Here is a 13,741-nt window from a genome sequence, read left to right as displayed (position 1 = left end):
TAATTTAATTTAATTTAATTTAATTTAATTTAATTTAATTTTTTCTTTTCTTTTCTTTTCTTTAATTTTCTTTTCTCTTCTTTTCTTTAATTTTTCTTTAATTTTATTTTTATTTTTTTGGTCTGATTGAGTATACACTATTTTCATAATAATTTTAATACATTTTAATAGCTTTTATTTTAATTTTAAAATAAAATTTTAAAATTACATATTTGACATTTTAGTAGTTCCATTTAGCTTTTTTTTTAATTTAATTTAATTTAATTTATTTTTTGTCTTAAAGATAAAAAATGAAATAAAATAAAATTATTTTTTAATCTGATTGAGAAAGTGTTCGGCTTCATAGGTTTACTTTGCTAATCGGATCGATTGCGGTGTTTATATGAAGGCTTTTCAGTCTGATTCAGTCTGAATCCGTGCGATTGACGTGCATGTAAGCATAGCCGGTGTTGACACACTGATAAGAGGAGGAGCTCGTTCCTGATGTTTCTTTTTGACCATGTCAAATGAAAAGTGTGTCTATTAAATGCATTTGACAGCGGCAAATCTGAGCTTGAATTTATTAAAGACATTTGGCATTAAAGGCATTTTAGTGGCAAATATCTGTCAAATTCAACGGATAGATCTGACTACCAGAAAACTGGAAATGCATGTGTAGTTAGTGCAAAAATATGTTTTCAGAGTTTCAAGTTTCTTCTTCACTGGAGCATCCGGTGCGATTCATCAACCAGAAAACAGGACACAAAAGAGGCTCTTGTTATTTATTTATTCCATTCTTGTACCCCATAAATTGAGCGGAAGCGTTACGCTGAGCGATAAAGAGGATGGAAAGATGAAAAGCCGCCGTTTCGACCTGACCCATTTTTCCATATTGAATAGATGTCATTTTCCACATGCGAGTGGAGCGCACCCGGTCCCCTGCTAAACCGGTCTGTTAATAAGTCTGTTTTTACGGGTTTTCCTGTCAAATGGCTTCATCATAAAAGCAGACACATTAACACAGACGGTCCCCAGCAGAGAAGCCTCTTCTGAAGCTTAATTATGACTGAAGAGGGGAAAGATAATGAAATCGCTGCACATGTCTGCAGGCCTTTGAACTCTGGGAAAAGGGAAAGATAAAAACATGTTGAGCGGTTTGACTGATCAAAGCCTTCAGTCGGTTGCATAGTCTGTAAGATATTTCAGCAAAAAGTATATTTTCGCCACAAGCATGTCAAAAAACTGTTCAAATAAACGCTGAACCAAACCAACCAACATTTAGGAAAAAGAAAGTGGCATTTGCAACCCATGATGTGTCTGGATATTTAACTAGAAAAACGTGTTTTTTGTCCATTGGGAACTGATTGAATTGTGAAAAGTTTAAGCAAAAGTGCCACTAAGTTTGAATGGCTACATGTTTTTCCCTTTACACAGGCATCACAAAACTTTTCCGATCATCAGGTGAGAGCGATTTCTATCCGTGCCGCTGTGGTTTTCTGCTTGCTGCTGCTGCTGCTGCTTCTGCTTTTTTGCAAGTGCATGTTGTGTTATGGTGGCATCATGTTGCTTGCTATACATAAAGGCAAAAAATGCATTTATTTGAGCAAAATGTGAACATTAAAAGCCAGCAATTTGCTTAAATGAAACAAGGTGTGTCAAAGCAGCAAGTCATTTCCATTTAAACATATATTAAAAATTAATAAATAAAAAGGAAATGAAAAAAGTTACATTTCTAAGGCCTCTAAATGATCAACGTGATCAAAACGTTGCTGAAAAACCTGTTGCACGCAATCTACTACATGCCTTCTGTCGTCTAATTGATAGTTTAATATTTTTATTTTTTACTATAATTGTACAAACGTCCACCTTTAGCTTGTGGTTCACGTGCGCTTTCGCTATGAAATCTTTATTGATTTTTTAAAGTAAATAATGTTGATACAGTCAGTACTATTTCAAAATGAACACTTACTGGACTGAAGCAACTTTTTTATTATTATTTTTGTTAATATTTTTAAAAAAATATATTTTTTATTTGTTTTTGTATTTTTTTTTTACTTTCATCTTTACAATTTAATTTTCAAGTTTTAGAATTTTTTTGTTTTTGTCACTTATTTTTGTTATTCATTTTTTTTATATGCCTATATAATTTGTATTAATTTTTATTTCAGTTGTAGTTTTTTTTAGTACATCAGGTTAAACTTAAAAAAAGAAGAAATGTTGATTTTGGAAGCTAGCTACAATTAAAAGTTGTTGTTTTTTATATTTCATTTTAGTTAGCATTTACTTAAAGTACATCTTTTTTATGGCTTTAGTTTTAACTATAATAACCCTGCTTGTATGACAGCGTCACTGGAGTCTTGAGGCATTTTGAGGGCCATCAGCAACAGAAATAAACCTAAATGAAGTGTCAAAAGTCACACGAGTGCCAAATCAATGAAATGACACAATTTCACACATTATAAAGTCATCTCAGACGGTTTTGCTCATGTTGCAGTGTTTTCTTGACATCTAAACTTTCATATTAATTAGGGGTGTAACGGTACACATATTCGTACTGAAAATTTTCCATACGGGTCTTTCGGTTCGGTACGCATGTGTACTGAACAAATACAGCGTTGTTTTAACCACTGCATGAGTGGAACTTCATTGGAAACTTCCAGTTTTATATATTGTTACTTTTGACAAGAAACAAAGTCTCATCTTTAAAATTATGTTCTTTTTATTCAGGAAATGGAAATTCCGATCGCTGTATAAATGCCTCAGTTCAAACGGCAGCGCGATCATCTCTTCCTCTTTACTACTAGTTTTAGCGCGAAATAAACATGAATGAACATCTCACACCTCATGTAATCGCTCAATCAGTGTTTCAACTGCGGAAAGACGGAAATAAAACAGCTTGTAAACAAAATGTCACGTAACTTTTTATTTACCTCAGGAAGTCATCAGTTTCCACAGCTCGTTAGTTCACTAGAGAAATAAAGTCTAGAGAAGAGCATTTCACAAAATATTAGACCATATACTCATTATATTTGACTTTACCTGTTAGTGATGTCTTAATTATTTAATGTATCTTTAAATGAATCTGTTATGAAAAAGTATGACAGCCACTGTGTAAATGAATATATTTCACCAACAAGACATTTTAAAATGTAGAAGTTAATTTAAAAACAGCATTATGTGCAATTTACATATTTGCATACAGTTTTTTTTATTTGAGTGGGTTTATTATTGTATTTAAAAATAAATAGTAATTGCCTATGTCTGTCTCTGAAGTCACCTTTACCGGACTTGCTGAACAACATCTTTGTCTGTTAAACACTACTTGTTCAGAGGTTTTAAAAGCCACTGCTCCCCTTAAACTTAAGAAGCCAAAACCTAAAACTGAATCATGGCTTAATGACAACATCCGTTCTCTGAGACAAGCTTGTAGAAGAGCAGAACGAAAATGGAAAAAGGACAAATTGCATCAAGAATGCAGTGAAATCTGCTAAGTCTAAATATTTTTCAAATTTAATTGCAAAAAATCATCACAGCTCTAAAGCTTTGTTTTCTGTTTATAGCTCTGTTTTAAATCCTCCTGTAAATGTGATTTAAAATCCCTCAGTGTTATTATGTGAAGGTTTCTCAAGGTTTTTAGTTGATAAGATCACTGTATCGCCTGAGTCTTGTTGTTCTTCAGTCACATGGAGCATTTTTGACTCAGTTTCTCTCCAGTCTCTCACAGAAATTATTGACCATTTGAAACCTTCCTTTTGCTCCCATGAGGTTCTCCCTTCACGTATTTTGAAACAAATTTTTGATTCGGTTGGACCCAGTCTGACATCTTTTCTGAATAAATGTTTAAGTTCAGGGACTATCCCTGATAGCCTTAAGGAGGCTACACTTACTTCTCTTCTCAACAAACCTTCACTTGATGTAAGTAATTTCAATCATTTTCTACCCATTTCGACGTTTCCTTTTATTACCAAAGTCTTGGAAAAATCTCCTGTCTTTTCTTAGCTCAAATCAGATTTTTGAAACCCTCCAGTGGTTTTAAGTCTCTTTATTACGGGTCTTTAATGATACACTGTTAGCGACTGACTCTGGCGACTCTGTGATCCTATTACTTTTAGACCTAACCTCGGCTTTTGATACAGTTGATCATAATATTCATAATATGTTATTTGGACATCCAGGAAACTGTCCTTAATTGGTTTAAATCATATTTAACTAATAGAAGTTTTTCTGTCAGACTGGGTAACTTTTCTTTGTCGCCGGCTCAACTTTCTTGTGGAGTGCCACAGGGTTCAGTTCTCGCACCTGTTCTCTTTTCCTTGTATTTACTTCCTTTGGGCTCCATTTTCAGAAAGCATGGTGTATCATTTCACTGCTATGCAGATGAAATTTATCTACCCCTGATACGCAATAAACATACTGCTCTGAAATCTCTTTTTCCTTGCCTAGATGAAGTGAAAACTTGGTTTTCTCAAAACTTTCTATTTCTGAATGAATCAAAAACAGAGGTTATAGTCTCTGGTCCCCACGAAAACTCTGGGAGTAGAAGTATTGACCTGAACTACCTTGCTGCCTTTATTTCCTCCTGCGTTTAGAATTTAGGTGTGTTTTGTGATTGTAGCCTCAAATTCGACAAACAAATAAATGCGGTGATTGGCTCTTGTTTTTTTCAGTTATGTCTTCTCTCCAAGATTAAATCTTTTCTCCCTGAGAAAACCTTAGAAATTGCAATCCACACGCTTGTCACGTCTCGCCTGGACTACTGCAACTCTCTCTATTATAGTATGTCCAAGTCTTCTGTCGCTCGTTTCCAATTAGTGCAAAATTACGCTGCAAAATTCCTCAAAGGATGGCGTAATTTGACCACGTTACTAAGATTTTGAAATCGCTACATAGGCTGCCTGTACATTTTAGAATTGAGTTCAAAATTCTTCTTTATGTTTTTAAATCTCTAAATAATCTGGCACCAAGCTATCTGTTTGAGCTACATCAATACAATCCCACACGAAATCTGAGGTATGCTGAACAGAGATCGGCACAGTCTTTAACAGCTTTTTTTTTTTCTTTGGCTTTCAATTCGTTGTGAGCTCGTGTCATTAATACGTGATCTGCCTTGTGCTTTTGTTTTTTTTGTTGTTCAGCACTTTGGTCAGCCGTGCTTGCTGTTTTTAAATGTGCGATATAAATAAAACAAACTTGAAACTTAAGTTTGGGCTCTGTTATTAATTGTAACCTTATCGTAATGTAAAAGGGCTCCCTTTAGTTAAGAGCAAAAGCTGTAATTATAATCAAATTTATTTAAACAAAGAGCAATATGTTAAGTAAACCACTGTTTAATAAAAAAAGAAGCAATTTTATGTTTAGTTTTCCCCCTGCTGTACAGAAATCGTACCGAACCGTGACGTCAAAACCGAGGTACATACCGAACCGTCATGTTTGTGCACCGTTACACCCCTAATATTAATCATGTTCTGCCTCTGCTGCTCTTTCTTGTCTTGTTTTTGTTGTTCAGCATGATCTTAGTTTGCGCTTTTTTTCTTTGTATCTGCATGTCAACAGACCGCCAGCGCTCATGGTCGGCTTTCGCTCTCAGCTGTCCTTCTTCTCCAGGTATCCGTCTTTCTTTTCCTCGCCCACATTTGGCAAATGCTCTCCTCTTTTCTTGTTTTCTCCAAAATGCATATATTTTCTGACTTAAATATGAGCATTCATTCTAGCACATCTAAACACTTCCCTGCTGGATTTTATGTAATGTGAGTTTGTGGTTTAATGGAGATACTGTAATTTTTTCTCTACAGTTAAGAAAAAACTGGATGGCCCTGATATTTCACGAAACAACAGCCTGATGGATGAGCTGGACTTCACGGCTGACATCCCTCTACCTTTAGTTACAGATGCTTCACAGTGAGTTGCTCTGGTTTTTATCCACCCATTGAACACTTTCTTCGCTCAAAATGGCATTTAATGTTTGCGTTCTGTGTGAACGGCCCTGAACATTTGCGTATGTGGTGTGAACAGGCAGGCACATTTTGGATTTTCCACTTTCCACTTTTAAAGCATCCTCACTTCATCCTTTTCCATCTGAAACATCTCAAGATCTTCCTGATCCTCAGCCGTGAGATGAAGGAAAGCACCTCTTTCTCTCTTTCAGTCTCTTAAGAAGCCCGTTTGTGGCAAAGGAGGAAGAATCAGTCTCTACTCAGCACCTTAATACAACCAGGTACTGTTTCCTGTCTGTTTCCCGTCTGTTTCCTGTCTCTTTCCTGTCCTGTGAGTTTGATTATGTGGTCAGCCTGGATGGTGAGACGTCCTCTAACTTGTGTCTCTCAGCTGTGGTGATTTTTTTCTAATTTTTTTTTACTTGAACTATATTTTAATGTTTTTTTTTGTTTTTTTTACAAAAAAACTATAATTTAGTAAGCCAACTCAATTCAGTGAATCATTTCTTTCAACCAGTTCATTTCAATGAATCTTTGAATCTGTGAATCTTTATGCAATTAATTGTTCCAAAACATCTCGGCCACCATGATTTAAAAAAAAAGCCAGTGAGTTGTTAATTTGACTGATTCAGTCTGATTTGTGAGTGACTCATTCAGATTCCCACGATTCCCACGGTCCTGGAAAGCCTGAAAATATCAGGCAATTTCAAAAGTGTGATTTTTCAGGACTAAAAAAGTCATAGAAATTAATAAAATATTTTAAGATTTTGGAAAAGTCATGGAAATTTCCAGTCAATGTAATTTTTTTAAATGATCAGTTATAAATTATTTATTTGAGTAGAAATTATATTTTGAGAGTGAAATCTCTATACATTGATTTTTTTTTTCATGGAAATTTTCATATCCAATAATTTTTTTTTTTTAAATATGATAAATTCTAAATTATTTATTTGACTAGAAATGATTCTTTGAGAGTGCAATATCTATACAAATGGAAATTTCCATAGCCAGTATACTATTTTTAATTTATATATATTTTTAAAGAAATTCTAAATTATTTATTATACATTGTTTAAAAAAAAAAATCTTTATCCAGTTAAGTCCTAGAAATTCTTGTATCCTATAAAAGTTATGGAAATTCAGTTATCAGAAAGTGTGGGAATATGACTTCAAATGATTCATTGAGAAGATCTGATTCAAATGAATGATTCTTTCACAAATTCACACAGATGATGATTTGATAGCTGAAATTATCTTTTTATTTTGAATGTTTTAATTTTTACTTTTTTTTTGTAACACTTTCCATTAATGTGTGATTCAAATGCGTGATTTTCAGGACTAGAAAAAGTCCTGGAAATGAATAAAATATTTTAAGATTTTGGATAAGTCATGGAAATTTCCATAGGCAATAAACTTTTTTTTTTTTTTTTTAAAGATATGATAAATTCTAAATAGTTTCTTTGACTAGAAGTGACTCTTTGAGAGTATAATGATTTAAAAAAAATATATATATCTTAATCAAGTTAAATTCTGTAGTATCCTAGAAAAGTTACAGAAATTAATTTGTCCAAAAGTGAGAACCTTGTGTGACTCAGTTCAGCTGATTCACTGAGAAGACGAATGAATGATTCTTTCACATATTCACACAGACGATTATTTGATAACTGAAATGATCTTCGCCCAAACTCATTATTCTGGCAAGCATGAAATGTTAAATGGCTTAGTCTGCATCTATAGTATCAGTCTGTAGATATGAGCGTTTGGCTGGGCTGCACACACAGGTCTGTTTCTGAGCCACACCTGTGAAAGCATCTCATGTGACATTCAGCTCGTCCTCTGAGTTCTCCTGACACTGGACACTTTCTGCTCTCCTGCCGCCTATGACGAGGTGTGTCAGCGTGGGTCTGTCCGGGGGAATGAAAGGATGTCTCTCTCATTAGGGCCTGTGAGAAGCCCTGAAGGGGGGAAATAAAGAACAGGAAGGGCGTGAGAGAGGAAGTGGGCGGCCCGTGGTGTAAAGGGATGCTGCGTGTAGATGCAGAAATTACTTTCTGCTCTCCTGCCGCCTATGACGAGGTGTGTCAGCGTGGGTCTGTCCGGGGGAATGAAAGGATGTCTCTCTCATTAGGGCCTGTGAGAAGCCCTGAAGGGGGGAAATAAAGAACAGGAAGGGCGTGAGAGAGGAAGTGGGCGGCCCGTGGTGTAAAGAGATGCTGCATGTAGATGCAGAAATGTCACACTTTATGACATTTAAAGGAACAGTTCACCCAAAAATGAAAATTTGCTGAAAGGTTACTCACCTTTCAGATCATCCAAGATGTAGATGAGTTTGTTTCTTCATCAGATTTGGAGAAATGTAGCATTGCATCACTTGCTCACCAATGGATGTGAATGGGTGCCGTCAGAATGAGAGTCCAAACAGCTGATAAAAACATCACAATAATCCACAAGTAATCCACACCACTCCAGTCCATCAGATAATGTCTTGTGAAGAGAAAAGCTGTGTGTTTGTAAGAAACAAATCCATCATTTAGATGATTTAAACTCCAAAGCTCTATCCATAATATTCCTTCTCCAGTGAAAAAGTGGTCTCGTCTGAATCAGGAGAGAAATCTGCAGAGATCAAGCACAGTAAACAGTCTAAAACAGCTCTAAACAAATCTGTGGCTAGATTTTGATGTGAGAGACAACAGGAGATGGACTTTTTCACTGGAGGAGGCGTTATTATGGACTCGTATTTTGGTTAGAAGCGATGGTTTAGTGTTAAAATGCCTTAATGATGGGTTTGTTTCTTACAAACATGCAGCTTTTCGCTTCACAAGTCATTAAATGATGGAGGTTGATGTGCTGTTTGACCTTTGACCCCATCTGTGAATCTGCCTGCTGCCACAGTATCATCCTGATCCCCCGAGTCTCAAACTGAGACTTAGAAGTGTGAATGAACTTTTGTGAAATATTCCACTACAGTTATTTTGTCTGATTAGCAAACGGTCCACAAAAGCATATTGTTCTCTGTCGGATATTCGCTCTAGTCTCGCCAAGAATGAACTGAGTGGGAACACGTGTCGTATTGATACGCAACAACTCTGTCTGAGAAAACCTATAATGAGAGGATGAGGTGGAGGAGGAGAGACCAGAGCTTATTGGGATCATTTACACTGTGAATAACTTCAGTCACAGACGGTTTCTGATCATACAGACCGAAGAACTCAGAATCTCAGTTAAGGATGTAGTATTGTCTTTCTCTCTTTCTCTGAGTTTGTTTGGCAGGCTGTGCTTCTCATACTATTTCCACAGTATGCTAATTCAGAGTGTGCAGTATACAGTCAGAGCACACACTGTATCCCACAATGCAATGCACTCGACTTGACCTTCTATTTCTAATGTGAATGGAACAAAGCTTATTCATACATTTTCTAACAGCTGTTCATACATTTTCACAAATTGTAATAAAATGCAAAATAACCATTTTAAATATTTACTGTGTATTAAATAAACGTGAATAATATGTATACAAATATAATTTATGCTGGAGGTCTTGAAATTACTTTGTTTATATATTTAGATTCTATTTTTATATATTTATATAGTTTTTATTTGAAACTTTTTTTTTGTTTTGTTTACTATTTTACTTTACCATTTTTAATAGTAAAAGTATTTTTTATCAATTTTATCTATATAATCTATTATACTTTTATGTATTATGTAGTACAATTTGTGTGTGTATTTATATACTATAAATACACATACTACAAATTTTATAAATTAAAATGATTAACATTTATATATATATATATATATTTCAGCTAGTTTCCAAGGCAACATTTCTTATTTTCTTTGTTTAACGTGTATTTATATATTATTTTGATGTCCTTTTTTAATATTTAATATACAGGGTATTATAGTTGATTCAAACTAAAACCCTAAACAAAAACAAAAAAACATTTTAGTTACTTGAAATAAAATAAACTCTAAATGAAATCAAATAAAAATTATATATATATCAACATTTCTAATTTTCTTTGTTTAACATTATTTGACATATTCTAATAATAATAATAATAATAATAATAATAATAATGGCAAAAACACAGAATAAAATTACTAAAACTAAAATGACAACAGAAATGATAAAAAAAACAATTATTTCAAAATATTAACAAAAACTGTAATATACTATAATAGAATCTCAGTGATACTAAAATAACAGTTAATAACATTCCATGTCATTTGTGATCTGCTTTTTCAAATCTAAGCTATTTTTTGTCTCAATCTTCATCATTTTTTTTCTCAATTGTGATTTTTGAATCTATTTTATTTTATTATTTTTTTTGCACATTTCATTTTTATTCTATTCCTTTCATATCACAGTTGTTCGGTCACATCGGTCGCCGGTTGTTGTTTTTAATTGTGCTCTATAAATAAACTGACAGAGTCATTGCTTTATGCACTAAAGTACAAAGGAAGTCTCTTTCTAATAATAAATGTGTATTTTTTATATTTTTATGTTGGATGTGTATTAGTGTATAAATACCAAGATGCGACTCAAAGTGTGTCAAAGCGATGGAGCATTTATAAGTCGCTGTGGATAAAAGCGTCTGCCAAATGAATAAATGTGGAGCAGGTCACATATATGTCATGTTATATGCTATTTTTCTACATTATACAGCACAAAATAACTTGTTTTCCAAACACAGCCCGTCTGTCTCTTTTTCTCCGTCCTCCACCCATGTTTATCCTGCACAATCCCAGAATTCCTCTGTGATATCATTCCCGGAGCATGTGTGTGTGTTCGTCAGGTGGAATGTCTTTCTCCAGCCGCTTAGACATGAGAGCTGAACTCCGGTCGGGTTTGAGACGGTTTAACCAGACAGACTCGGTGACAGCTCTTTTCATGAGGACTGAAATGAAAGCGCAGGATTAGTAGGGGCTCGTGTCACATTAATGAATTGCTGTGGCGTTATGAGAAGATCTTTTACTCTGTTCTGGCTGGAATGTTTGGAAGTGAGCTGAGCACTTAAACCGTTTGCACCGCCGGCTCCTGGTCAAATATCATTCAGGATTTCCACGGGATTTATTGCTTGTGTAACAAGGCCACTTGGCTTCCAGTCTCGTGTAGTCAGACGTAATCAGCAGAAAGTCCCGTTTGGAGCTTATTCTGTGTATTTTTAATAATATTTAAATTAACTTTATTAATGTGTCTGTATTTTATATTTATATTCTGTATATATACTGTATATAATATATATGTATATATACACACACACACACACAGTCACACTGTATATATAGACAGAGAGAGAGAGCTGGCTTGATAGATATAGATTTTTTTCTTAAATATATTTAATATAAACTTTTTTCATTTGTATGTATTTATTATTTAAAATGTATTTAATGTAAATTATGTAAATTATGATATATATGATATATATATACATACATACATAAACTAAGTTAAATATATAAATAAAAATTAAATAAATACAAATTAATTTTAAATAAATATACACAAATAAATTTTTTTTACACACACGCACACAATCATTTATTTATGATTTTTTGTTTTTCTTTTTTCCATCTAAAGTTTTTAGTATATTGTATTCTAACTATAATTATATATATATATATATATATATATTAGTTAATGATAAAAAATGAAAGCATATTAGATTCCTCTCCACAAGGATGAAGAAGCTTGTATGTGGTTTTTAAGCCTGACTCACTGCTGACGGTAAAATGTTTTAATAAATAACCTTCAGGTTTCTCTCTCAAAGTCCCGCAGAACTCTTTTCAGAAGTTTTCCTCTCGTTCTCTCTCTCGTGCACCTGTACAAATATCAGGCTCGTCTTTCTGCTGGCTTCAGTTTCCCGGCGTCCGTCTGTAATGAAAACACCTGAGCGCTGTGTTTATCTGCTCCGGCTCTGGCTTCAGGTGGTCTGGTCTGGATTCTCTGATGTGGTTTTGGTTGGGTGCGGACGGGAGAAAGAGAGCGTCAGTGTTTCAGTGGGACGAGAGCGCTGATGAAATTGGATTATGACTGAATGATGTCTGCTGAGATTCAAACACACCTCAAAGACACACAGACGCTCTGCTTGTCTGATTCTCTTCATCTGTCTTTTAACATTCGCAAAAACACACACTGGCTTTCTGTTTTTCTTTCCTCAACCACACACGCACGCACACACACACACACACAGGTTTGTTTTTGTGAAAAGTGGGGACATCCCATAGGCGTAATGGTTTTTCTACTGTACAGACCGTATATTCTATTGCCCTACACCAACCCTACCCCTAAACCTACCCCTCACAGGAAACTTTGTGCTATTTCAGATTTTCAATACACTCCATTCTGTGTGATTTATAAGCGTTTTGAAAAGTGGGGACATGGGGTAATGTCCTGAAAAGTCACCTTCTCCTTGTAATACCTATGTCATACCCTTGTCATTATACAAATTTATGTCCCCATTTGTCACAAAAACGCGCGCACACACACACTCACACACATACACACACAAACACACACACAAATACACACACACACACACTCCTTCTTTGATGAACTGCTGCTGGTTGTTGAGCAGGTGTGAGTGAAGCTGTCTTTGTGTGTTCAGTGCAGCAGGGGCGGGGCATTGTGAAATGTGGGCTGGACTGGAGGCGGAGCTTAGCAGCACTCAACTTTAGAGTGTGTTCTAATTTAAATATAAGCATACTAGTTACTGCGTACTGTGCTAATGTTGTTTAAATTATATTTTGTACATCAAATATTTACATTTTAAAAAAGTATTTTTTATCAATTTTATCTATATAATCTATTATACTTTTATGTATTATGTAGTACAATTTGTGTGTGTATTTATATACTATAAATACACATACTACAAATTTGATAAATTAAAATGATTAACATTTATATATATATATATATATATATTTCAGCTAGTTTCCAAGGCAACATTTCTTATTTTCTTTGTTTAACGTGTATTTATATATTATTTTGATGTCCTTTTTTAATATTTAATATACAGGGTATTATAGTTGATTCAAACTAAAACCCTAAACAAAAACAAAAAAACATTTTAGTTACTTGAAATAAAATAAACTCTAAATGAAATCAAATAAAAATTATATATATATCAACATTTCTAATTTTCTTTGTTTAACATTATTTGACATATTCTAATAATAATAATAATAATAATAATAATAATAATGGCAAAAACACAGAATAAAATTACTAAAACTAAAATGACAACAGAAATGATAAAAAAAACAATTATTTCAAAATATTAACAAAAACTGTAATATACTATAATAGAATCTCAGTGATACTAAAATAACAGTTAATAACATTACATGTCATTTGTGATCTGCTTTTTCAAATCTAAGCTATTTTTTGTCTCAATCTTCATCATTTTTTTTCTCAATTGTGATTTTTGAATCTATTTTATTTTATTATTTTTTTTGCACATTTCATTTTTATTCTATTCCTTTCATATCACAGTTGTTCGGTCACATCGGTCGCCGGTTGTTGTTTTTAATTGTGCTCTATAAATAAACTGACAGAGTCATTGGTTTATGCACTAAAGTACAAAGGAAGTCTCTTTCTAATAATAAATGTGTATTTTTTATATTTTTATGTTGGATGTGTATTAGTGTATAAATACCAAGATGCGACTCAAAGTGTGTCAAAGCGATGGAGCATTTGTAAGTCGCTGTGGATAAAAGCGTCTGCCAAATGAATAAATGTGGAGCAGGTCACATATATGTCATGTTATATGCTATTTTTCTACATTATACAGCACAAAATAACTTGTTTTCCAAACACAGCC

The 13,741-nt window shown here is 33.8% G+C and overlaps 1 protein-coding gene across 1 annotated transcript in view; it reads left to right on the top strand.

Annotated features, from left to right (window-relative positions):
* Positions 1-13,741, top strand: part of LOC107745117 (potassium voltage-gated channel subfamily KQT member 1-like) — a 55,059-nt gene that overhangs the window by 36,927 nt on the left and 4,391 nt on the right. Inside the window, exons 8-10 of the mRNA XM_016558958.1 lie at positions 5,533-5,583; positions 5,772-5,877; positions 6,125-6,193. Coding sequence (XP_016414444.1) covers positions 5,533-5,583; positions 5,772-5,877; positions 6,125-6,193 — 226 coding nt within the window. The remainder of the gene's footprint in view (positions 1-5,532; positions 5,584-5,771; positions 5,878-6,124; positions 6,194-13,741) is intronic.

The sequence above is a fragment of the Sinocyclocheilus rhinocerous genome, unplaced genomic scaffold (genome assembly GCF_001515625.1).
Source record: "Sinocyclocheilus rhinocerous isolate Xijiao unplaced genomic scaffold, SAMN03320098_v1.1 scaffold2966, whole genome shotgun sequence".
In the NCBI taxonomy this organism is placed as follows: domain Eukaryota; kingdom Metazoa; phylum Chordata; class Actinopteri; order Cypriniformes; family Cyprinidae; genus Sinocyclocheilus; species Sinocyclocheilus rhinocerous.
Note: the sequence above shows the minus strand (reverse complement) of the source record. Positions and strands in the feature narration are given on the sequence as shown.